Source organism: Mustelus asterias, chromosome 9 (genome assembly GCF_964213995.1).
Source record: "Mustelus asterias chromosome 9, sMusAst1.hap1.1, whole genome shotgun sequence".
In the NCBI taxonomy this organism is placed as follows: domain Eukaryota; kingdom Metazoa; phylum Chordata; class Chondrichthyes; order Carcharhiniformes; family Triakidae; genus Mustelus; species Mustelus asterias.
Window position 1 is genome coordinate 33,848,949 of NC_135809.1, and position 24,894 is coordinate 33,873,842.

Sequence of the window (24,894 nt, forward strand, 5' to 3'; positions counted from 1 at the left end):
TGAAAGGCTCTTATAAATACAAGTCCTTTCTTTTTTACACCTTTTTTCATTGGGCTTCACTGATCCCATTGGTACCAGTATAATTGTCTTCTCTAGATCCGTGGCAGTGCAGAATCAGTGACGGTCCATGGGGCATGGGTTGAATGTATGCAGGTGTCATGTTGTCTCTTAGGAAAGCAGTACATGTGTGCCCTCTTGCCAGCCCTTAAAAGACCCCTCCATACATGGCATAAATAAAGCACAGCCAGAGTATAATGTTGCAGCTTATAGGTCAATCTGAGGACTTAGTTACTGTGAGGCAACAGTCTTATATTAAAACATAGAAACCCTGTGTCACTAAGTAGCCATGATGTGGAGATGCCGGCGTTGGACTGGGGTAAACACAGTAAGAAGTTTAACAACACCAGGTTAAAGTCCAACAGGTTTATTTGGTAGCAAAAAGCCACACAAGCTTTCGAGGCTCTGAGCCCCTTCTTCAGGTGAGTGGGAATTCTGTTCACAAACAGAACTTATAAAGACACAGACTCAATTTACATGAATAATCGTTGGAATGCGAATACTTACAAACTAATCCAGTCTTTAAGAAACAAAACAATGGGAGTGGAGAGAGCATCAAGACAGGCTAAAAAGATGTGTATTGTCTCCAGACAAGACTGCCAGTGAAACTCTGCAGGTCCACGCAACTGTGGGAGTTACAAATAGTGTGACATAAACCCAATATCCCGGTTGAGGCCGTCCTTGTGTGTGCGGAACTTGGCTATCAGTTTCTGCTCAGCGACTCTGCGCTGTCGTGTGTCGCGAAGGCCGCCTTGGAGAACGCTTACCCGAATATCAGAGGCCGAATGCCCGTGACCGCTGAAGTGCTCCCCAACAGGAAGAGAACAGTCTTGCCTGGTGATTGTCGAGCGGTGTTCATTCATCCGTTGTCGCAGCGTCTGCATAGTTTCCCCAATGTACCATGCCTCGGGACATCCTTTCTTGCAGCGTATCAGGTAGACAACGTTGGCCGAGTTGCAAGAGTATGTACCGTGTACCTGGTGGATGGTGTTCTCACGTGAGATGATGGCATCTGTGTCGATGATCCGGCACGTCTTGCACCAAGTAGCAACCTAAGAAAGGCAGTAAGTTAGAGTTACACTGATGCCAGTGGAAAGCATAGTGGTAAAGATGCATCTCATATGCCTCTGGTTTTTCATTTAAATTATGGTCACATGTACTGACATAATTCTTGACACAGTTTGGAAGAAAACTTTTATTAGGTATGCAAAATGCATGAGTTGATGCACACTGAGAAGATCTGTAAGTAATGCAAATACTTGTGGAGAGATGGGAAGGATGCACAAAACTGTTAAATCACTGGCTGGATCTGAAAGTTGAGTGAACTTTCTTTATAAAGTAGAGCAAATATTCTTGCAGCTTGTAAATTCACAAATGCCCCCAGGGATGGACAATAAATGCTGGCCCATCACATGAACAAATTTAAAATTTAAAAAAATCTTCAGATTGTTACTTCCCTCTGGCTGAATCTCCTGACGCCCTTGAGTGCTTTCCTACCCTGGGTCTTCATGGGAAGGTAGACAACACACAACCGTAATCCTTGAGATCCTCGTAGTGATTTGCAGTACGCCCTCAGACTGACTCAGGTCCCTAAGGCACGTTTACAACATTGGAAGTTGTACTCTCTGATGACTCGACAGGAATCGATAGATGATCTTATAGGGGTGCTCAGCCAAGCAGCGTATAGGTACCATTAGCACGAGCTACAGAGACTACACTGCATCACTCAATAGAGAATCAAAGGCTTGCCTTTTGTGGAGAAATGCTAACAAAATAGCCTGCTTTTAAATTAAGGCATTGTGGCAGCTCCCATCAAAGCAAGCATTGATTTGTGATGCTATGCTGCCAGTCACGAAAAGGCTGGACATTGAGGGAGTGGAGTCCCTCTTTGTTGACTAGCACAGTGGCATTGATCAAGACAACACATTTAACCAAATCCCACAATCTGCAATTCATTGGCACTTGGGAGATACCGCCACTCTTTAAAGTTTAAAACTAACCAGTATTAAGCTTTCTGTGAGTCCATGAGATGTTAATGCTGGACCCTTTAAATCCATTTCCACATTTTATGTAGTTCTGCAGCCCAGCAATACTGAGCTTTCATTTTAGGTGATTCTGATTGAGTGTATATGTGAGCTAGTACTGATAGAAATTTGGACGCATGATATCAACAAGTTCTTAGCACCTCATAAATCATGCTGTCTGCTAAATTGGGTGGGAATGTGACATAATGTAAATCATGGTATAGGTTCGAACATGGTATATCCAGTTCCACCCATTTCGAAGCTATTTTGCTTGTCTCCTACTGCAGTTGTAATGGAAATCTGCCAGAAATTCATCATATATGTTCAGGATTTTACTGTTCTTCAGGGTTAATCTCTCTCTTTTTGTTCATTTCGCAATGAGATAGTAATGTGTAGGTAAGAGTAAGTTAAGTTTCTTCCAGTATTAAACCGGGATGTACAAGCTCTTTGAGAACAGCTGCAACTCATTAATTAGGTAGTTATCTTCAACTCATTTCTGAGCATAGGGAGAGTTTGTTTTTCAGAGAGTATAAACACAGGGGATTCTGAGTTCTGCTTTAGTGCAGTGTGAAGCTGGGAACTTAATGACTGATGGAATTCAGTGAATGGGAAACTATGAATTAATTAAGAAAAATAAATGTAAACAGCACAAAGATGGCAGGACAGGTGATGTGTCATGGCTATAGCATATGGGAGTTTCTGGATGTCACTGCAATCCATGGCAACCACATCTGTACTAAGTGTCTGCAACTTGAGGATCATCAGCTCAGTGTTAATGAGCTGCAGACATGTGACACATTAGGGAGGGGGGAAAGTTACCTGTTTCAGAAGGCAGTCACACCCCTTAGGTTAGCGTCATCTTGTCAGTGGTCAGGGACAGGAGCATGTGAATTCGAGCCAAGCAGGTAAGGGTATCGAGAAGGTAGGAGTGGAGAAGCCTCAACCCTTGCAATTGAGCCACAGCTATGAGGTTCTTGCAGCTTTTATGTGCAAGAGTGAGGGCTGTGGAGTGGATGAGCAGGTTGACCATGGTACAGGAAGCCATTCAAGTGGGGAGAGTTAAAAGGAATGTACTGGTAGTAGGGGACAGTATAGTCAGAGCGATAGACATTGTACTCTGTAGCCAAGAGTATGCCCACTGCCAGGGTTAAAGAGGAATGTAGTGGGAAGGGGAGGATCTAGTTTTGTGTTCCATGTAGGTACCAATGACATTGGTAAAATGAGGAAAGAGGTTCTACATCGGGAGCACGAGGAGCCAGGCAATACATTAAAAAAGCAGAATGTCAAAGGTAATAATCTCTGGATTATTATCTAAGCCATGTTCAAATTGGCATAGGATAAACTATTAGAGAGATGAACACACGGCTCAAAGGTTGGTGTGGGAGCAGTAGGTTCTGGTTCATGGGACAATGGCACCAGTTTGGGAAAATTGAGGGCTGTGTTTTTTGGACAGAATTCACCTGAACTGTGCTGGGACCAATGTTCTAGTGAGCTGTTTAACGAGGGAAACAGAGTGGGCTTTAAACTAAATAGTGGGGCAGTGGCGAGGGGGTGGAAGGAATCACGTAAGGGAAGATAAATTGCAAAATTACAATGCAATAGTTCAAGGTAGCAATAAAGGTAATAATATTCAGAGCATGGCCAGGAGGGACAGTCATTGCAAACTTAGAATGTGCCAGCAGCTAGGGCCAAAGTTTATGAAACAATAAAACAACTGAATTAAGGGTTCTGTATCTGGATGCCTGCAGCACTCTCAGTAACACAGATGAGTTGTCAGCTCAAATAGAAATTCATAGGTATGACCTGATAAACATTACAGAGACATAGCTACAAGGAAAATAAAATCTGCAGCTTGAATATCCAAGGGTAATTGACATTCAGGAAAGACAAGAAGCTGGGAAAATGTAGTGGGATAACTCTGTTAATTAAAGAGGGCATTAATACTTACGTGAGAGATGACCTTTAGTCCTAAAGATTAAGACATGGAGCTGGATTCTCCGACCTCATCCGCAGCTGGGATTTTCTGGTCCTGCTGCAGTGAATGGAGATTTGGCTGAGTGCCAAAATCCCCATTCTCACTGGCAGCGGCGACGAAGCATGAATGGCCAGAGAATTCTGGCCATGGGTTCAGTTTGGGTGAAACTAAGAAATGGCCAGGGGCCAAAAACATTGGTGGGTGTTGTTTATAGGCTACCAAACAGCAGCGGTAATGTAAATCACAGTATATATCAGGAAATTAGAAGTCTGTGTAACAAGGGAAATACAGTAATCATGGGGGATTTTGATCTGTATATAGACCGGATAATCTAATTAGTACAAATGTGGAGGACAAGTTCTTGGAATGTCTGCAAAATGGTTTTCTAGAGCAGCACACTGAGGAACCAATTGGGGAACAAGCTAATTTTGATCTTTTATTGTGCAATGAAAAAGGGCTCATTTATAACTCTGTTGTAAAGAAGCCTTTAGAAAAGAGTGAAATAATATGATAGAATTGTGCATTAAGTTTGAAAGTGATGTGGTTCAATCAGACACTAAATCAAAGTCTTAAATCTAAACAAAGGAAGCTTTGAAGGTATGAGGGGCAAATTGCTACGGTGGATTGGGAAACTACGTTAAAAGATATGATAGTAAATAGTCAATGGTTAACATTTTAAATAGCTGATACATAGACCCGAACTCGACCATCTCACCCGCTACGGAATCGCCACAGGCGAGGGTCCGAAAACAGAAATCTCTGTCGACCTCCGGCGGGAATTTCCGGTCACGCGCGAGCGAGGCCATAAAATCCCACCCATAGTTTACAACAGAAAACAGAGTCGGAATAAATAGGTCATTTTCAAGTTGGCAAACTGTGACTAATGGGGTACTGCAAGAATCAGTACTTGGGCCTCAACTATTCACAATTTATATCAATGTCTTGGATGTGGTTACCAAAGGCAATATTTCCAAATTAAGGGCAGCGTTGTGGCACAGTGGTTAGCATTTCTGCCTCACAGCGCCAGGGACCCAGGTTCAATTCCCAGCTTGGGTCACAGTCTGTGCGAAGTTTGCACATTCTCCCCAAGTCTGCGTGGGTTTCCTCCGGGTGCTCCGGTTTCCTCCTACAGTCCGAACGACATGCTGGTTAGGTGCATTGGTCATGCTAAATTCTCCCTCAGTGTATCCGAACAGGCGCCGGAGGGTGGCAACTAGGGGATTTTCACAGTAACTTCATTGCAGTGTTAATGTAATGCCAAACACCCCCATGAAAGTGTGATGGCAGGATCTGCTCTAGGCTTTCCTGTATCACTTTCTGTTTGTTGACCTGGAAGGGTAGTTGGATATTGATGGTCAGTCTTGCGCCTCGATACCCTTCAGAACAAAAGGGCTGAGGGAGCCAGCCAGCAAGCTCAAAGAAGGCCTGAAAAGTAAATATCTTTCTATTTGTTACCAAGGAGCTTTTGGTGTTAACTGTAGCACTGAAATGTTATGTGCTTTCTGGTTGTTTTACAATGGAAGCTGAGATATGGCCACCAGATGCTAAGCATCACTGTGTCTACAAATGCTGTCATGGAGCTAGCCAGCACTTTCATGCTGAAAAGGATGGACTGCAAATTCTCTAGGAGGCCTACGCCAAGTTGCAACTTGCATCCTCCATGCTCCTTCACATTGATGAGAGGTTCTGTGACAGGCCTCTCAATGCAGCATGCATCTGTGTTCCTGCCTCTCAGCATTCTTCTGAACACTACCTCGTCAAAATCCTCTGCAACAGGACACATCTGCAACAACCTTTTTGCTGGTGAGCTGTTACATGCACAATTTGTAAGCCCTGCCCTGGCTGCAGCCCACTAATACCTGATGACTCATCACATGCTGATTCCGAATCTATTCGCACTGCTGCCTCACAGTGCCAGGGACCCAGGTTCGATCCTGGTTTGGATCACTGTCTGTGCAGAGTTTGCACATTCTCCCCCGTGGGTTGCGTGGGTTTCCTCCGGGTACTCCAGTTTCCTCCCACAGTCTGAAAGACATGCTGGTTAGGTGGATTGGCCATGCTAAATTCTCCCTCAGTGTACCCAAACAGACGCTGGAATGTGGCGACTGGGGGATTTTCACAGTAACTTCATTGGTCTCAGTTTCACAGTTTTCACAGTAACTTCATTGGTCTCAGTTTCACAGTTTTCACAGTAACTTCATTGGTCTCAGTTTCAGACAGACCAGCCTCCTGCATAGCTTCTCCTTCTGCCATTATGCAGTTTGAGTATTAATGTAAGCCCACTTGTGACACTAATAAATAAACTTAAAAACTTAAACTTAACATAGGTGGTGTTGCCAGTATCTGAGCTGATGGGTGCGCATGTTTTAAAAGTACTTTTTCTATGGGTTTGCTGCTGTTCGCACTGTTGATGGTGAGCCTGCACTGGCTGGTCAGGCAGCAGTTCTTTGGTATCTAAAAGCAAAAAGTCAAAAGGGGAGGGTTGAGGCGATGGAAAGAAGATGATGCAGAAAGCAGCAGGTCCATCATCAGCAGCCTACACCTCCTGTCAGATAGCAGGGTGAGGATGGTGGGATTTGAGAAGATGCAGAAGGCAGGAACATATTGTATTCCTGAATGTTCTTGGGCATGCTGCATGCATTGGCTTCAGTGCTGGCTTCATAATGCAGAGCACCATCATCTTCAAAGGCCTCGGGAAATGGAAGTGTGCCAGTTGTCTGTTGGTCCCTCATTGTTTATGAAACCATGCCCCACAAAAGAGGGAAGAATGTCAGCATGTGTGCAATGTCATCGGGTAGGTGTAAGTCTCAAAGCGTCAAAACAACTTCACCTTTGCCGGTGACTGGATCTGGACAAGGAGTGGCTGTCACTCCCATTCTCACTGCTCCTGTAACTACATCACCATTTATGCTACGCTTACTCCAATATGATGATAGAGTTGTGTGTCAAACCCATGGCTGAGATCCTCGACCCTTCAGCCACTGTAACTGTGTCAAAATTGTGCAGGAATGCCGTGTTCTTTCTGAGGACCACCCTTGAGAGTGTGCTCACAGCTCACCTCTGATTCGTCATTTCAAGTATATTTCATTTATCCCGAGTCTGCCCCACCTCTGCCAACTGGGCTGAGATCTGGAGTAGCATCAATCCCACTCAGTTTCAGACAGACCAGCCTCCTGCATAGCTTCTCATTCTGCCATTATACAGTTTGTGCTGGAGGAGGGCACAGAGGGTGCATTCTCCATCCAGCAGCTGCATCTTACAGCCATGGTGTGCTGTACCTATAAAGAGGTCAGGCACATCCAGACTCCTGGGCATCCAAAACAATCTCAGAATCGCCTCTGCCCCTCAACACTCCTCCCTTCCTGTGTCTGAATCCTTGGGCATGCAGTTAGTCTCAGTGGCCAGTCTTACTTCAGCCATTTTTGGAGAGCACCTGCACAGAAGTAAAGAATGATACACAATGAAGTGCCATGAAGGAAGCCCCCCCTAAGATTGTACAACTCATGCCTGAGCTGAAACCATGCTCGCTTTAGGAGAGCATTCACAACTCATGTCCCGGTGTGGGTACAGGACCGCGAGAGTGAAAGAGAGAGAGAGAAGGAGCAGATGCCTTGACAGACATGGGCATCTCCCTCTGCATCCCTCCCTTATTGTTACTGTGAAAATCCCCTAGTCGCCACACTCCGGCGCCTTTTCTGGTACACTGAGGGAGAATTTAGCATGGCCAGTGCACCTAACCAGCACATCTTTTGGACTGCGGGAGGAAACTGGAGCACCTGGAAGAAACCCACGCTGACACAGGGAGAACATGCAGACTCCGCACAGACAGTGATCCAAGTCCAGGAATCGAACTCGGGTTCCTGGCGCTATGAGGCAGCAGTTAAACAATGTGTCAAAAAGTTTGACTATAATAAAGTACTCCTTCACTCCTACTTATCTTCACAAATGTACCCAGATTTTAAGAATAACACATGTCATAATGTTCTCAGTAACTACAGTCCCTGTAATCCAACAGGCTAACTGTGGTGAGACAACACCCCACTCTGAAATCAAGTGGTGGATGTCACCCAATTATACTTCTGTGCATTTCTCCTCAAATTCCCCCCAAATAATTGTCACACATGGGTTTCCAAACTCTACTCTCAAAAGGCACACTTTAGAAACTTCTTACAAACAATGCTTTTCCTCAGATGTTTTAAGCAACGATCCACCTCCAGGTTTTCCAACTCTCCTTTCAGTATTCCTTCGCCTTGAATATCCACGAACAATCAGGTTTTTCACACAATCTCTCAAGTACTCAATCCCCAAACATACACTATTGCTCCTAAGACTAGAATACGGATACCAACCTTATGACTACTTCTGATATCTGGCTTTTCTCTAGCCAATTTCACTCAGTCTTCCATTTCCAATTCTGTCTTTATCTTCAGTGAATGGCATCCCGCTAAATTCCAGTTCCATTTTTCCTTTTTAATTCAATCTTCTTGGAAAGTTCTCTTCATTCCCTAGTTTATAGAATTAACAGTCCTTTAGTTCCTGGACTTGGTTACTTGGCTACCAGAAAAACAGCCAGCATGAACAACTGGAAAATTTCGGCCAAGGTCTTTTCCCCTAAATGTGCCCCTGGTTGCTAAGCAACAGCTCACTCTTTCTCCAAGCTCTTGTTTACCTTTCATGCTGTAAACCCTCTAAGCACAATACAGACACAGTTTAAAATTAAACCAAAAACCGTCATGTAGGCAAAGGCCTTTGTTTAACATGAATCTAACTAGAGCCTTACCCTTTCTGACACGGAAACACTAAATTAAACTCACTTAAATCTATACCTTATTTCTAATACCCAACAATACAAATACAGATCACTTAAAACCATCCCTGTTTCCTGTCACAAGGCATTCTCACTAGGCTGTTGAAGTGGAGGATCATGAGTGACTCTGCTCCCTCAAGGCAGGAGGGTGTAGGAAGTGGTTGCACTATACTGTTGACTTGAAGACAATCATAGCTAACCATCAATGGTAGTCAAAGCATGGCATAGATTGCTTGATGTCTCCCATCTGCAGGAAGTGAAGTTTGCAGTGTGCTTTCTGCGGGAAATTCACGTGGCTCTTGGAGTGGCAAAGAGATGTCAACATGAGCTACCTTGTCTCCAATTTTGAGTGACTATCTTGCTGATCCCACATTTTCAGCCAGAGATTTTGGGTATCAAAGCACCTATGTCAGGCCACTTCCTTCATCTCACCATCTGGTTGGGCAACAGGCCACTTCGCCTAGTGAGCCCAGACCCAGCACGTAGCAAGTGAGTTTCTTTGAAGAAATGCTCGCTCCGTTGATTCAGACTCTCTTACCTGCATCTTTGGCAGGAATACACAAGAGGGTCAAACAGGGGAGGAAGGCCAGGATCAAGCAGTTGGAGCAGAAGCTGCTGGAGTTGGCAGACCTTAGTCAGCCCTGTCCAAGGTGTATAAAAAGAAGGGCAACTGAAGGAGCTGCAGAGTCCCAAGTTGTGTTCGTAAGTTCATGGATTTGGTTTCTTCTAGGATCCTCCTCCTCTACTTAGGGAAATAAAGACAGGGGATATATAAGCAGCTCATGGGCTTGTCAATGGTAGCTACCTGGTCTCTGAATCAGACATCATCAGTGCCTCAGCTTGAGCCAGTTATGGTGCCCCTGCTTCTGGAACCACCTACCAAAGGTGCTCTCGGAATTGTGAAAGAACCTGCTGAAAGATCGTGAAAAAGGTCGTGAATGAGCCCAGTCCATCACGCAAACCAGCCTCCCATCCATTGACTCTGTCCACACTTCCCATGCAGCCCGGACATTCTTTCTTCCGCCTTCTTCCATCGGGAAAAAGATACAAAAGTCTGAGGTCACGTACCAACCGACTCAAGAACAGCTTCTTGAACTTCAAAAGCAGCCATCTTATTTTCTTATTTGTTAGGACTCTCAAAGCTTGCGGTAATCCCTCTAGTTTTTTGTTTGGCTTTATGTTATTTTTTCCTTCTATTTTCAATTTCTTATGATTGTTTGCAATGGATTAAATTCCAGATGAGTCCCCGATTTATCACTGACGGAATTTGTGTTTTCTTACAAAACAATTGGATCATGGAAAGTATGTGAGGTGTGTGTATTTTCTTACTATCCAAGTGTTTGTCCCAATTTAAGTAATCTGAGTTTTAAAGTAAAGAATGTTATTTATTATCCTACACTTGCCCCAGATGTTTAAACAAATACAATGGCTGGGACTCTCCCACCTCGCCTGCTGTGGGGTTGGACCGGGTGAGGGTCCATCAACGGAAATCTCCATTGACCTCGGGTGGGAATTTCTGATCTCACTCGAGCGAGGCTGTAAAATCCCGCCCATTGGGCGGAATTTTCTCAGCGCACCCATCACGGGAATCGTAGCGGATGGGACACGGACCATGTAAAAATTCATCGACCTCGGGCAGGATTTTCTGTCTTTGGCGCGAACACAGCTGGAAAATCCCGCCCAATGTCTCAGTCACTTGTCTCTCACACACTATCACTCATACAAAGACTAGATACAGATGAAGGCAACAAATTATACGATTACAAAGTATCGGCTGGAATTTTACCGGCACACGCGCCCTGATTCCGGGGGTGGGCAAGGCTCGGAGAACGCATTCGCCATTGGCCTCGGGCGAACGTGCCAGTAAAATTCCACCCATTGTCTCAGTTTCTCTTTCGTGTAAAATATTTTAGATGAGTTGATGCTTCTAGGTGAAGTGGAGGTCTTGTAAGCAAAGCTTTCTCACTTAGCTGTGGAGCTTCTTGTAATTCAATTTCCAGGAACTTGGTTCTCAGGTGAGCTTGACATTGGGACAGATTGGGGAGAGGCCTTCTCCCACTTTCAAGGCACGGCTGGTTATTACCTTGACTTCGTAGTTGACTTGCAGCTGATTTGATGGCTGTCTGATGAACTCTTTGTTCAGAACATCTTGCTGTATTAAAAGCAAGCAACAAACATGGCCGACTCACCCATGTGACCTGCTACAAGTCCAAAGTCTTTTCCAAATAAGGCGACTGATTATATACCCTGTGTGATGACTTTCACACCTTGAGAATTTGAGACAGCGAGTGTCTTTGCATTTGAATGACCCATGAATTTGTTTCCAGGAAAATGCTTTGAGTCAACATTGGTCAGAACATTTTATTTTGTTCCCTCTTGAGACAGGAGGGTGTTTTAATCCAGGAGAGAAGTCAGGTGATCCTCAGTCTTTTTTTTGACCTTTTGTATTTTTAAAAAATTTATATGATGTATTGACTGAGAGTTCATAATATACTGGAACATGACAAAGTGAAGCCGGGACAGGTTTGTTCAGGAAACATTTTGTTTAGCTAACTTCCATGAGTTGGGTAACAGAGCAGGTTGATGAGGGTAACTATAATTCTGAATAATTCATTAGTTTGGCCTAAACAGGAGGTCTGTGTCCACACGGTGGCACAGCGGTTAGCACTGCTGCCTCACAGTGCCCAGCGACCCGGGTTCAATTCCTGGCTTGGGACACTGTCTGTGTGGAGTTTGCACATTCTTCCTGTGCCTGCGTGGGTTTCCTCTGGGTGCTCTGGTTTCACCCCACAGTCCAAAGATGTGCGGGTTAGGTGGATTGGCCATGCTAAATTGCCCCTTAGTTTCAGGGGGACCAGCTAGAGTAAATGCATGAGGTTAAAGGGATAGAGCCGGGTGGGATTGTGGTCGGTGCAGACTTGATGGGCCGAATGGCCTCATTCTGCACTGTAGGATTCTATGATTCTATGACACGATACTTTGAAGAATGTGAGGACAGTTAAGAGGGTGCAGAAAAGGTTCACAAGAATGGTTCCAGGGATGAGAAACTTCCATTATGTGGGTTGTTTGGTGAAACTGTGCTGTACGTCTTGGATGATGTTCAAAATCATGAGGGGTCTGGACAGAAGATAGGGAGAAACTGTTTATGTTGGTATAAGAGTCAAGAACCAGAGGGCACCAATTTAAAGTGACTGGTAAAAGAAGAAATGGTAATATGAGAGAAACCTTTTTTTCTGTAGCAAGTGATTAGGTTCTGGAATGCACTGTCTGAGAATGTGGTGGAGGCTGATTCAATCATGGTCTTAAGGAGAAAATTGAACAATTGCCTGGAGAAAACAAAATTGCAGGGCTAATTGGAAAAGTCACATTGTGGGACCAGATAAGTTACTCTTGCAGAGAGCTAGCATCCATCTGACTGACAGATTGGCCTCCTCCTGTGTTATAACCATTTCTTGGTTCTATGTGACTGGAGGAGAAGAGAGAGCTACCAAGATGACCAGATTCAGAGAGATGCTGGATGTCACCAGAGGGACTGGCACATGGTTGTTACATGAGGAGGTGTATGCTTGTAATGTATAACCTTAAATAAATATAAAAACGTGCAGTTCTATCCTTATCCGAATGACTTTCTGGAATAGAACATCTGACTCCCCTATTTGGAGCAGCACGTTGCTATTCCAATTTCTCACTGGGCTTTAATGACTTTAATGACTACCTCCCAGGGTTTGGGACAGGGTCATTGTATATCCTCTTGCAAGCAAATTGAAACCCTGTTGTCCCTCATGGACCCTGGAATTTTGGGACCATAGACCGAAATCCTCTGTCCTCATTCGCAGATGGGATTTTCCGGTGCTGCTGAAAGTTTGACCGGAACGCCAAACTTTCCGTTCTCGTTCGCAATGGGTCGCGCCTCGGATAAGACTGGGAAATCCTGCCTATAGTATTCAGTTTACTGTCACTGCTATGTGACAGATTTTTAAAACCTGATTTTGACATTCACTCATTCTAAAGGAACAAATAATTATAGTATTCCCATTCTAAAGCACTTCCCCACCCACCTCAATTTGAAAACAGCTCCTTAAAATGTTAGGATATTTTGGCACTGAAATTCTGTGGGCATTCTACTCATCGATCGGCATAGCTCCAGCTGCACAGCGATTACACTTAAATCCAATGCCGATTCTCATCCAGTTAAACTGTATCCCTGTCAGATACTACTGGTCACTCTACTCTAACTGCAGTGGGAGGCTAGCTCAGAGTTTGAGGCCTTTGCAGTTGGCGACAGTGAGATACAACCCTATGGGGAGAGGTTGCCACTTACAGATTTTAAAATTTGCTTGTACTGTGTGTGTCCTGCCTGTGAACAGCTGTGTACAACTCAAGTGCCAGCCAAGGACAAAAATGCTTTTCCTTTTGGTAATTTTCTCCTACAAAATAGGTATACTTCCAGACTAGAATCTACAATTATTTGCAAATTTAAAGCATATGTTTCAGAATAAGTCGGCTGCTTGTCTGCTGTAAAAAAAAATAATTGAGCAGAAGGGGCTTCCCATTATGGAAAGTAAACATTTTTATTTGCACCATACTTTGCTGACCAACTATTTTAAATCGATGTGGTGAACCACCAGACAATTACTTAGTCTGCTGCCTCTGCCTTTTGCAATTTTATTCTGCTGCTTTTCAGATGTTTGGAGGTATGCCATCAGTGACTTTTTCTTTGCAAAAAACCGTGCTTTGTTGAGATTTACTAACTTGAAGACTTTTCCTGTCTGCCATCCTTCATTTTTCAAATATTTAGCTCAGATATTTTGGTTATTATTGCGTTTGAGATGAAACTACGCTCACTGATGTGAGCGTACACTATTCACATTGGTAGGTTAGCCATTAAATAAGTTCACTTTACCTGTACAATATGTAGGACGGCACTTTCCAGCCGCGCTCGCTCTAAAACCGGAAAATCCCGCTCGAGGTCAACAGATTTTTGCATGGTCCGTGCCCCCAACCCACTCGCTACCATTTCCGTGGCAGGCGGGACAGAAAAATTCCCCCCTGGTGGATCTCCTTTAAAGCCTGAAGGATTAAGTAATTCCTCCTGACCCTACTAGGCTGGAGATGTGGGAACTGACTTTTTAAACAAGATTTTTAGATTGAACCGAGAGAACTCTCCCAGCAATAAAATGTTAAAGTTAATTAGGGTTGGTTCTCATTTTTATAGGAATTCCAATGGCCGCTGGGACTTGCTCTTCAGTCAGTTCTTCTGCTGTGTCTCCTTTTCTCTCTGTGGGCTGCATTTTCGGGACACAGAATGTTTTCAGCAGTTGGGACCATTTACAGGTCCATAACCCAGACATCAGAGCGGCGCATCTTCTGGGACAATTCTGTGGAAAATGCCCTTTGGGTTTGTCATCCAATTAGGGATGGAAGCAGAGAGGGGAGGGCTGCCGGCAGACTTCAAAGCAGACAGAGTGTGCTGTTAAGATGAAAGCTTTAAAGGAGGATGGAATGAAATGGCTGCGAGAAAAGGTTGAGGGGACCGACAGCTGTCGTGGCACGCTGAGCGCTTGTCTGTGAAAGCTGTCTCTCGGAGCTGATGTCCTTAGGCCTGCCATTTGCACCATTTAAACAGTTAGATTGCATCCTATTTTCATGCTGCTCTGACCTTCCGCTGTGCAGCTTCCGCCTTTGAGATTAGGGTTCAGACACAACATGGGGCCCATGAAATGCTATCCAAATTACATTGTTTATAACTTGCTACTATTTGCCTATTGAAGAAGCTTAAATGGTTTTATAGTGCTGCTGGGTGGGTTGCTGTCACCATTTATATTTATATGGTGACATATTTTGACATTAACTGAATTATTATCCTCAGTTTTCAAGTTTAACTGATAATACAGCATATAATGCAAATTTTGTGTTTGGTGTCCAACTTTATACTATGGGAAAATACTCCAAAGTGGCATTTCCATTATGTGATCAGTCTTACTTAACATGTAATGGAAGTATGGCATAAGCTATGCAGGTATTCCAGTTGATGTACATACACTTAACTTATGGCTTCAATTCACATAAAGAGCACGAATGATGACATTGTTTCAAACAGTGGTTAGCTCTGTTGTCTCTCAGCTGATTTCCAAGATGCTCATGTCAAAGCTTATGTGAATAAAACAGAAGTTTAGATTTGGTTACAGTATTAATCTAGCTGTAGAGGCTGCAAGTCTTATAACTAGTTAAGCAGAGCATCAGCTTATGATGCTTTTTCAAGTCCAAATTTGAAATTATGTATTTGTAATATTCAAATAGGGAGTACGAATCAATGATTTGTTGTTTAGAGACACCAGAATCAGTCCTATATGGATCAAATGAGGTATGGACACACAAGACTGTTGCCCCGTATGAAAGGAGAATGCTCCATATCTAGGTGCTACTTTTAGCTCCACCTTATGATTAAGATATGCAGAGATGGAGAGCTGAATTAAAAGTTGGTGGGATACACATTCCTGCTGGCTTGGACAGGCCCGCTGACATTTTACACCCAAATGAGCATTGATTGGCAGCAGGCAGGACTTTGTCCTTGCTTGGATGGAAGCTCTGCTTTGTAGAGCTGCCGGCCAATCAGATTGCCCCAAAGCTTTCCAGCCCCTCCAGGAACAGTGCTGCAGTGGCCAGGAGAGGCATTGCAGCGATGTATCTGGGAACAAGTATCGGGATATGAAGGCTGGGTAAATGGCAGATGTCCCAGGGAGGGGAGGGGAGGGGAGGGGAGGGTATGGGACACCTGGGGGTGATTGGGGTATCAGTGAATAGGCAAAAGTGGGGGGTGAGGGAGGTCCAGAGGTGCCTGGTCCTTGAGGGAAGGTCACCCCCAGTCAAAAGGGTTTAGTGGCAGAAAAGATCAAAGGGCATATAGACTGGAATGGCCTGATCAAGAATTCTAGTCAACGTAAGTCATAAATACTTGTAGATTTACCTTTGCTTACCTGCAAAGTCATGCTTAACACTCTAAGGGTCAAAGGTCACTACCTTTGTTTAATTTAGCTATTCCAAACCCCTAAATAAAAAATGTATTTAATTTTGGATTTCTAGATTCACTGCATGGTTAAGGCAATTTTCTGCTGCAATTTTAATTTGAAGAAATATAGTGAGAATATGAAGAGAACAATGATGAAACAATGACATTGCTTTTGTAATTAGGAATCATTTTTAAAATCTATGTTGTTGTATATGACTAAAAAGATTTTCAAACAACTACACATAACCAGAGAATGAAGAATGTATTATTACTGCTGTGTGCTACAAAATGAATTGAGTTTTTTATATATATATTATGTTATTGAGTAGTGTAATTATTGCAGAAATTGATAGTTGAATGCTGATACACTGGAATATTCCAACTGCTCAACAGTTGATTGCTGAAGAGAACACCCCTCTGCATCTAATATTTGGGGGTAGTATAAAGATTATAATCCATTATTGGCTCTTGTTTAATAATTGGTTCAAATGGAAGGCAAAGTGAAAATGGGAATTGCAGAGGCACTGGCCAAGGGCAGCATGGTGGCACAGTGATTAGCACTGCTTCCCCACAGCCCAGGGACCCGGCTTGTGTCACGGTCTGTGCGGAGTCTGCACATTCTCCCCGTGCCTGCATGGGTTTTCTCCGGGTGCTCCGATTTCCTCCCACAGTCCAAAGATGTGCTAAATTGCCTCTTAGTGTCAGGGGGACTAGCTAAGGTAAATGCGTGGGGTTATGGGGATAGGGCCTGGTGGGATTGTGATCGGTGCAGACTCGATGGGCCGAATGACCTCCTTCTGCACTGTAGGATTCTATGATTCTATGGTAATGATCAGTCTTCCTCAGACTCGAGATTGGTGCCAGAGAACTGGAGAATTGCAAACATTAAGCCCTTGTTTAAAAAAGGATAGAAAGATTAAGCCCAACAACTACAGGCCAGTCAGTTTAACTTTGGTGGTGGGGAAACTTCTAGAAACAATAATTAGGGACAAAACTAATAGTCACATGGACAAATACAACTTAATTAAGGAAAGCTAGCATGGATGTCTAAGTGAAAATCATGTTTAACTAACTTGCTGGAGCTTTTTGAAGAGGTGCCAACAAAGGTTGATGAGGGTGATCTTGTTAATGTGGTGTACATGGACATCCAAACAGCATTTGATACAGTACCGCACAGCAAACATGTGAGCAAACTTATAGCTCATGAAATGAAAGGGACAGTGGCAACATAGATATGAAATTGATTGAGTGGCAGGAAACAGTGATTAGTTATTAATGGAAGTCTTCTGGGGTGGAGGAAAGTTTGAAGTGGAGTTTCCAAGGCTCAGTGTTGGGACCCTTGCTTTTCCTGGTGTTTATTAATGATGTAGACCTTGGTATAGAGGGCAGTTTCAAAGTTTGCAAATGATACAAAATTTGGAAACACTGTGAACTGTGAGGAGGATGTGTGTGGAGAACTTCAAAAGGACACAGGCAAGTTGGTGGAATAAGCGGACAGATGGCAGATGAAGTTCAATGCAGAGAAATATGAAGTGACTCATTTTGGTAGGAAGAACAGAAATTTCTGAGACCGGAAATTCCTGCCCGAGAACAGCGGACATTTTGGTTGTCCACCCCCTCACCCGCTTTGATTCCGTGGCAGCGGGAGGGTAGAATTCCAGCGTAAGTATAGTTGCAGGTAGCTCCGGTGGTGCCTTTCCCACTGGTCAGAGTTGTGGGATCCCACACCAGATTCTGCACTTGAAAGCTCATTAATTATGCACAAATGAGTTCCCCTCTGCCTCTCCTGGTGGGCCAGCAGCTGACTTGCGCTCAGCTGACTGGTTTGCATCAGTTCAGCACACTCGCATCACTCTCTCCAGCCCATCTGTCTTCACCAGACCGTACAGGATGTCAGCAAACCAGAGGGAAAAGACTAGCAGCTTCAAGAAGAAGTCTGTTCCTCAATTCAACCATCTCCCTCCACCCCATCCCCCTCTCTACCTGATCCCATCACCTGCAAGGCACCCATGCCCCACTCCATTTGGACATCTACCCACCTTATCCGGAGTCTTCATCCATTCCTTTACAGTAAACGATGTGTTATCCCTTTGATCCCCTTGTTTGTGAGTTTTTCATGCATGTTAGGATTCAGCTCCCCTCTCCTTGGTCTTCTCTCTGCCTACCATTGTTCGTCTGCCTCATCTACCTCCTTGTCCCTCTGCCTCCAATTGTGAGACCTCATTCTTCTTCCACCCCATCGTTGTACAGCCCTCCTTCTACATTGTCCCTCTTGTCTTTTTCAGGCCACCTCCGTGCCATGCCCTGGGGATAACTCCTGTGCTCCTGACACGTGACCCCTTTTGTACCCGCGTCATCCCAGCGTCCACATGACCACCCAGTCTATAGACATTGGTTAATCACATATCACTATTCCCTTGCCTTTTCTTGGGCTTCATCCAATTCATTTCCCCATGTCTTCAGGCGAGGAGATGGTGAAAGAGAAGAAGAAAAAAAGTTGTTAAAAATAGTTAATCAGATAAGAAGAAACATGTGTTCGACAGTATTGATGTAAGTTTCTTGACTTTAGACATAGTTTGCCTGTGCTACTATGATCTATCTTCTGAATTCAATAAATACTTCAATTCTCTTGTCGTCTATAACAATAATTTATGCATCCACTAATCCAGTCTAATCCATTTTTCCCTCTAGCAGTCAACACCTGTTACTACTTAAGCTTTTAGTGGTTTCCTATAAGCTTGGAAACAAAACTCGGTGGATTATTTCTTAGGTGTCAGGTGGAAAGCTACTTTTGGTGGATTTTAGTCTGTTTTGGACAATTAATTTTCTAATAAAACTACATTGAAAATTCTAACCACAGAAGATAAGTCATTCAAACTGCAGTTAGATATATTTGTTCAGATTTATTGCCTCCAGTACTAAATTCTTTCTACTCTTCAGTAATGAAAATAATTTTGAAAGAAAATACATGATAGCCATCTAAATTATCAAACGTTGCATCTAAAATTCTCGTGAAACCACTTGATGCAGTTCAAGTTTTTCCATATAATAAAAGCAAAGTAAATGCTGGGAGAAAACTAGGGCCAATGTTTCCTCAGAACATGTATTGTGCTGCAGGGGTGAAATTATGCATTTGGCACTTTGGGATCTTTTTGTTCCTGAGACCTGAGTGACATATTTCTGCACTGTTCCCTCCTGAAGGAACAACATCACAAATTAGCAGGCATGAGTCAAAAAACATGGGCAGAGGGCTTTGTGAAGTTTGCAAACTGCTGACCAGATCCATTCCTCATCTGATATCTAGACTTTTACTTGATATTGATCAGACGTGCAAAGTTTGATCAGTTCACCATTCCAGAATCAATTTCTCTTATAACCATCCTGTGATGATACTGTGTTATTTTGATACATTTAATGTGCAAGGGATTGCTTTAAGAGGCAGTGTTTTGTTACAAGAGTTGATTTGTCTGGGAAACCATGCAGCTCAAGTGCTGAGAATGCAGGTTTTAGCTCTGGATGTGTTGCTTTGTAGAGTTAATGGACCTTTTGTTTATTTAGGTTCCCCTGGGATTTTAGACTAGGCATACAGAGTCACTGATTAATGAGAGGAGCTAAGCTTGCAGGAAATGCCAGTTTCATTTACATTTTAAATACAAGCAGTTGCTGCCTGGACCTGCTAGAAGAAAGAAATCTCTCGCTCTCTTTCTCCAGGGGCTTTCTGAAAGCTCCAGGACTGTTAACCTGAGTCGCAAGCAAATATGCCTGTGATTTGCTAACCAATTATAAAGCGGGGTTTAAGTCTATAAGGAAAATTTTGTTTGATTGGAACACATAGTGATAGGTTAGCAGTTAAGAATTGTATCTTGTCACATTTAAGTATTATTCAATTGTTTAAAATTAAGCAAATTAATTTGTTATAGTTAAACTGAGTCGTTAAATAAAATTTGTTTTGATAAAAGCTCCCTGGTTTGTCAGTAGAATCGCATCTGGAGTGGAACATTCTTTCCTCATGATAATGCCAAAATGTCTAGTCTGGCTTCATAATATACCTTGTGGTTTCTGATCTGGTACCCTAACAATCCTACCTTTGGTCCATATTGTTCAGCCAGTCACTGCCTTAATTAGCAAAATACGCATTGCATTTCTGGTTGCAAAACAATTTCTCTTTACAAATGTTATTACTTATTAGTCATCTCAAATAATAAAGCTTTATCGCTATACATTAAGTGAGATCTTGTGGTGCAGTGTGTATCATCCCTGCATTTGAGCCAGGAGCTCCAGGTTCAATTATCACCCCAGGACTTGATGGCCAAGGAAGGTGCATTCATAAAATAGCCGAACAGGTTGAGTGATAGGCTAGCGACCCGTTCTGTGAAAAAATTTGCAATGGGAACAGACGAAAATCTGCCTTGTGCACCACTAGGGGCCCGATTTTACCATTGCGTCGTGCCCATTTTTGGACGCGAAAATGTGGTAAAGTCGGGCGTGTGGCCATTAACGCGATCCGTGCCCATGTCCGCGCAGATGGCCACTTTACCAAGGCCCGGGAATGGCTGCGATCCGATTCGCGCCCGAAACAGGCGCAACGGCGATTTAAATGCATTTGCATGCATTTCAATTGAATTAATGAACTGCCCGCCCAACTTTATCAGCATTTCCCCCTTTACCACTGCGTTCGCCAATCCGGAATCGGGCCGAAATTGACATGCCAAATAAAAGCCTGTTTTGGGTGCTCCAGCTGTTGAAGAGGTAAGTTCAGAGCTTCCAACGGCCCTCTGACTCAGATTGGTGGGGGTGGGGGGGGGGGGGGGAGGGAGGCGGGCCAAATGATTCTCTGGTGGGGGGGTGAGGGAGGAGGGAGGCCCGATCGTTGTCTGGTGGGGGGAGAGGAGGGCAGATCGTTGTCTGGTTTGGGGGTGGTGAGGAGGGCAGATCGTTGTTTGTTTGGGGGGGTGGGGGGGATGGAGGTGGGCCAGATCATTTTCTGGTGAGGGAGGAGGAGGCGGGTCAGATGTACCTCTGGGGGGGTGGGGGGGGAGGGGCGGGTAAGATGTATCTCTGGTGGGGGTTGGAGGCCCGATCGCTCTCACTGGTGGGGGGGGGAGACAAGATGGATCTTTAGGTGGGGGGGGGGGGGGTGGCAGGGGGTCCGCTGCCACTCTGTGTGCGATCGGTGGGGCGGAAGGGGGCAGGTGGTTACGATCGGTCTGGGTAGCGGTGGGGGGGGCATGTGGATAAGGGGGAAAATTATGTTGTCGGGGTAGGTGTGATATCTGTGGGGGCCGTCGCTCCCGGGCCACTTTATCTGCTTTTTGCAGTCCGGGAGCAATCTGACGCGGCGCGCTTTTTCAAAATTTTTTCTAACTGTATGCACAGTTCAGAGCTCCGATCGTTTCGGGCGCACTAAGCCCCGCCCACAACGCAATTCAGACTCGCAATTTTTTTTCCAGGCTAAGTGCTAATGGGGGCGCCTGAAAGCAGATTTCCAAGTCGGATCTGAAGATGTGGGAAATAAAGCAACAACTGTACATTAAATTACAATTTTCAAAATGACATAATTGTTCTTTAGCACTTTGCACTATGCAAACGTTTTAGGTATTAAAATTAATGATATGGTGAATAGAACTTAATTTAACTTTACTCCAAATATTTAGATCTTTTCAAAATAATAGTGTTCTTTCTAGTGCATTTTTCTTTTCTATACTATATGTAAAATTACAGATCAGCAGCAATGTAATCTATCAATTGACCATGTCCAGAAATATGTTATGTGATCGTTTATGCAGTGACTTTTGTGTTGCTTGGCGTGCTGCATTGAAGATGGATTGTACTATTGAGACAGATATAAATCATTTATCACAGCCACATTCACAACCATATCAATTTAGCAGGATTGATGGCAACATGTGGAATAGTTATTGGATTGCCAATAAATTGTTCTTAGCGAAGTAACGTATCATATAAATCTGACACTCAATTTCAATTACGCTTACATTTTGTGAATTGTTGATTGTGTGTGGACCTTTAACTGTGGGCAGGTGACATGAGAAGACTCGACATACCTGAGGTCACAATTGTCAGACGCTGGTGACGTTAATTCCCAGGCATCAATTGCATGTTCTTGGTATGTCACTAACCCAAAATGAATGGAAAACTATAGATGGCTGGTGATAGGAAGCCACCAAAACGAAGGGTAAATTGTGGGTAAGGAGTATTGGGAGGGTCTCTTGGCGGATGATTTGGCCATTTCTACTTTTCCTGACTCTAAGAAATAAAAGAACTTATCTGAAATGAACAAAATGCCTTTGGACCTTGATCTGGTTATTTTTAAAAAAGGATCCCGATGGCTTCAGGTGGGTGCCTTATGAGCAGGTTAAAATGGACGATGAGAAGATTAAAGCAGATAATCATTGGATAAAATACCAAGCCTGATTTCAGTAAAATCACTCCTTACTGATTTCAATGTCGATTCCATTAATTCCACAACTGGAGAAAAGCCACATTTAGATCAAATGGTTACTTCATGTTTGTACTTGATTGGATAAGTCATTTATTAGTAGTGATCTGAGTCATTCTGTGGAAACAAATCTCCCCTCAATAAACAGAGTAGAAAATATAATGGGTGATCAATTACTTTCAACTTTCCACCTAAGAGAAAACAAGGAGGAGTTTATCGACAAGCCCAAGAGTAACAACTCTAGTGTGGGAAAATATTTGGTGTTAGTGATTAGGAGCAGCATGGTGGCACAGTGATTTGCACTGCTGCCTCACAGCGCCAGGGACCTGGGTTCGATTCCTGGCTCGGGTCACTGTCTGTGTGGAGTTTATAAGTTCTCCCTGTGTCTGCGTGGGTTTCCTCCCACAGTCCAAGGATGTGCAGGTTAGGTGAATTGGCCATGCTAAATTCTCCCTCAGTGTACCCAAACAGGTGCCGGAATGTGGCGACTAAGGGATTTTCACAATAACTTCATTGCAGTGTGAATGTAAGCCTACTTGAGACTAATACATAAACTTTTTTGATTAGGGGAGGTGCAGCTATGTGATCTTTTTAATATGTCCTTTGTTCCATCGTTACCTAAGTACATTATAGCTAACTATACCTACACTGGCTTTCAGAAGTCAGCCTAGTCGAGCTTGACGTCATCTAGTCTTCATGGCTTGATTCCATCCCACCCAGTGTATTTATCCACAATGTCACTGGAAAGTATTTAATGTTATTCTTTCCTTCCATTCTTTTACAGATTAACAGAAGCACACAGAGCTGCCGTAAAAGTTATTCGACGAATGCAATATTTTGTTGCAAGGAGAAAATTTCAGGTGAGAAGTTATATTCAGCTCGATGACATCAAAAAATAGACAATTGTTTTGGTAGGCCCAAGGAGAAAGAAATACAAGTACTGAAACCAGATAGGGGTTGAGAAATACTGAGTTCTACTTGCAGCTTTACATTGCTCAGTCCTTGTGCAAAGTGGTGCCAGATGCAACATTAAAAATGGGAGGGTGGTCCAGTTTAAAAGATGTTTTCACTAGAGTTGAGGTTTTGAGGTGGGACCACAAATAGAGTAACTCTCAGGCATGTTTGGAGTTGGTGGGGGGAGGACGTTGAGCTAGTGCAATATCAAGTTGGTAGTCCAAAATAACTTCCAACCCTTGGTGTGTGGCATTTTAAAACTGCATCTAATTAGAATGTGACATCCGGTTTAACATTGAATGTGCAGCAGTGGGTGTGGCATAGACCCAGATCACACAAGTTAAGTTTTGTTAAATTTGTTCCTGGGATGTGGGCATCACTAACAAAGCCAGCATTTATTGCCCATCCCTAATTGTCATTGAGAGTGTGGTTGTAAGCCACCTTCTTGAATCTCTGCTGTCTATGTTGTGAAGAGTGGGTATTCCAGGATTTTGACGCAGAGACAGTGCAGGAATGGCGATTTGATCTGATTAGTTCCAAGTCAGAATGAAGAGTGACTTGGAAGGGAACTTGCAGGTGGCAGTGTCCCCATGCATCTGCTGCCTTTGTCTTTCTGGGTGTAGAGGTCATGGGTTTGGAAGGTGCAGCCCAAGGAACATTGGCAAATTGCTGCAGTGCTTCTTGTAGATGGCACACACAGTGCTGGATGGGGTGCCGGTCAAAGGGGCTGCTTTGTCCAGGACGATGTTGAGTTTCTGAAGTGATGCTGGAGCCTTTTCAGTAGCGGTTTGATACAACTTGCTTGCTAGGCACTCAATTAAAAGGTTCATCCAAAGATGTAATTTGCAGAAGTAAGGAGTTTGAAACAAGAGTGCATGAAGTTTCTTCATGGATTCAGATGAACATGGGCTGCACTTCAATTTCATGATGCATCATTTGATGTACTGTTGGGTGCAATGAGAAATCAGAAAGGGACACTATTAGTGCATTTACATACAGACCACTGGAATATTCCACATGTCTCCAGCTGTGCCCTAGAAGGATCCAAAGGCAAAAATGTGACAGTCAGCAGTCACTTTCACAACCACTGCGAATGCATGACTATAAGGTATAACAGGGAATAAAACTTCTAAGAGGCTGCAGATGTCTGCCACCACCTGACCTGATAAGCCCCTGGAACACTGCTGTTCTGACATGTCAAGTTACACCCTGTTGCGTGGGTAATTCTTCCTGCAAGTCCAACTCCGCTACTGCTCTCCTGTCTGCTGTTGCTCTTCCCCTGCTGATTACCTTCAGGTCTCTCCAGAGCAAACTGATGCTGGTCCTGATGGTCAGCTTATTCTTTATCCAAGGTTCAATATAAGGGACACAGGGTGCACCTATCCTCCAAAGTGCAGCAGTCAGCATATCACCACAATACAGTTCTCAACAAACCCGTTCCCAGTGTGACCATTGAATATGTATTGCTTTGTGTGCTTGACTTTTAATGGAACCATGAATTATTGTATAAAGATGCCAAAGGTCCTGGTTCAATCCCCATATTGCCTATGGTGTGGTTCATGGAGGCCTGCCTCTGTGCTTTGCCCCATTCTTGATACCGAGTGGTGTCCC

At 43.8% G+C, this 24,894-nt stretch overlaps 1 protein-coding gene across 1 annotated transcript in view; it reads left to right on the forward strand.

The window, feature by feature from the left end:
* The window catches only part of kcnq1.2 (potassium voltage-gated channel, KQT-like subfamily, member 1.2), a 357,928-nt gene that overhangs the window by 320,286 nt on the left and 12,748 nt on the right, over nt 1–24,894 (forward strand). Inside the window, exon 15 of the mRNA XM_078221112.1 lies at nt 23,114–23,189. Coding sequence (XP_078077238.1) covers nt 23,114–23,189 — 76 coding nt within the window. The remainder of the gene's footprint in view (nt 1–23,113; nt 23,190–24,894) is intronic.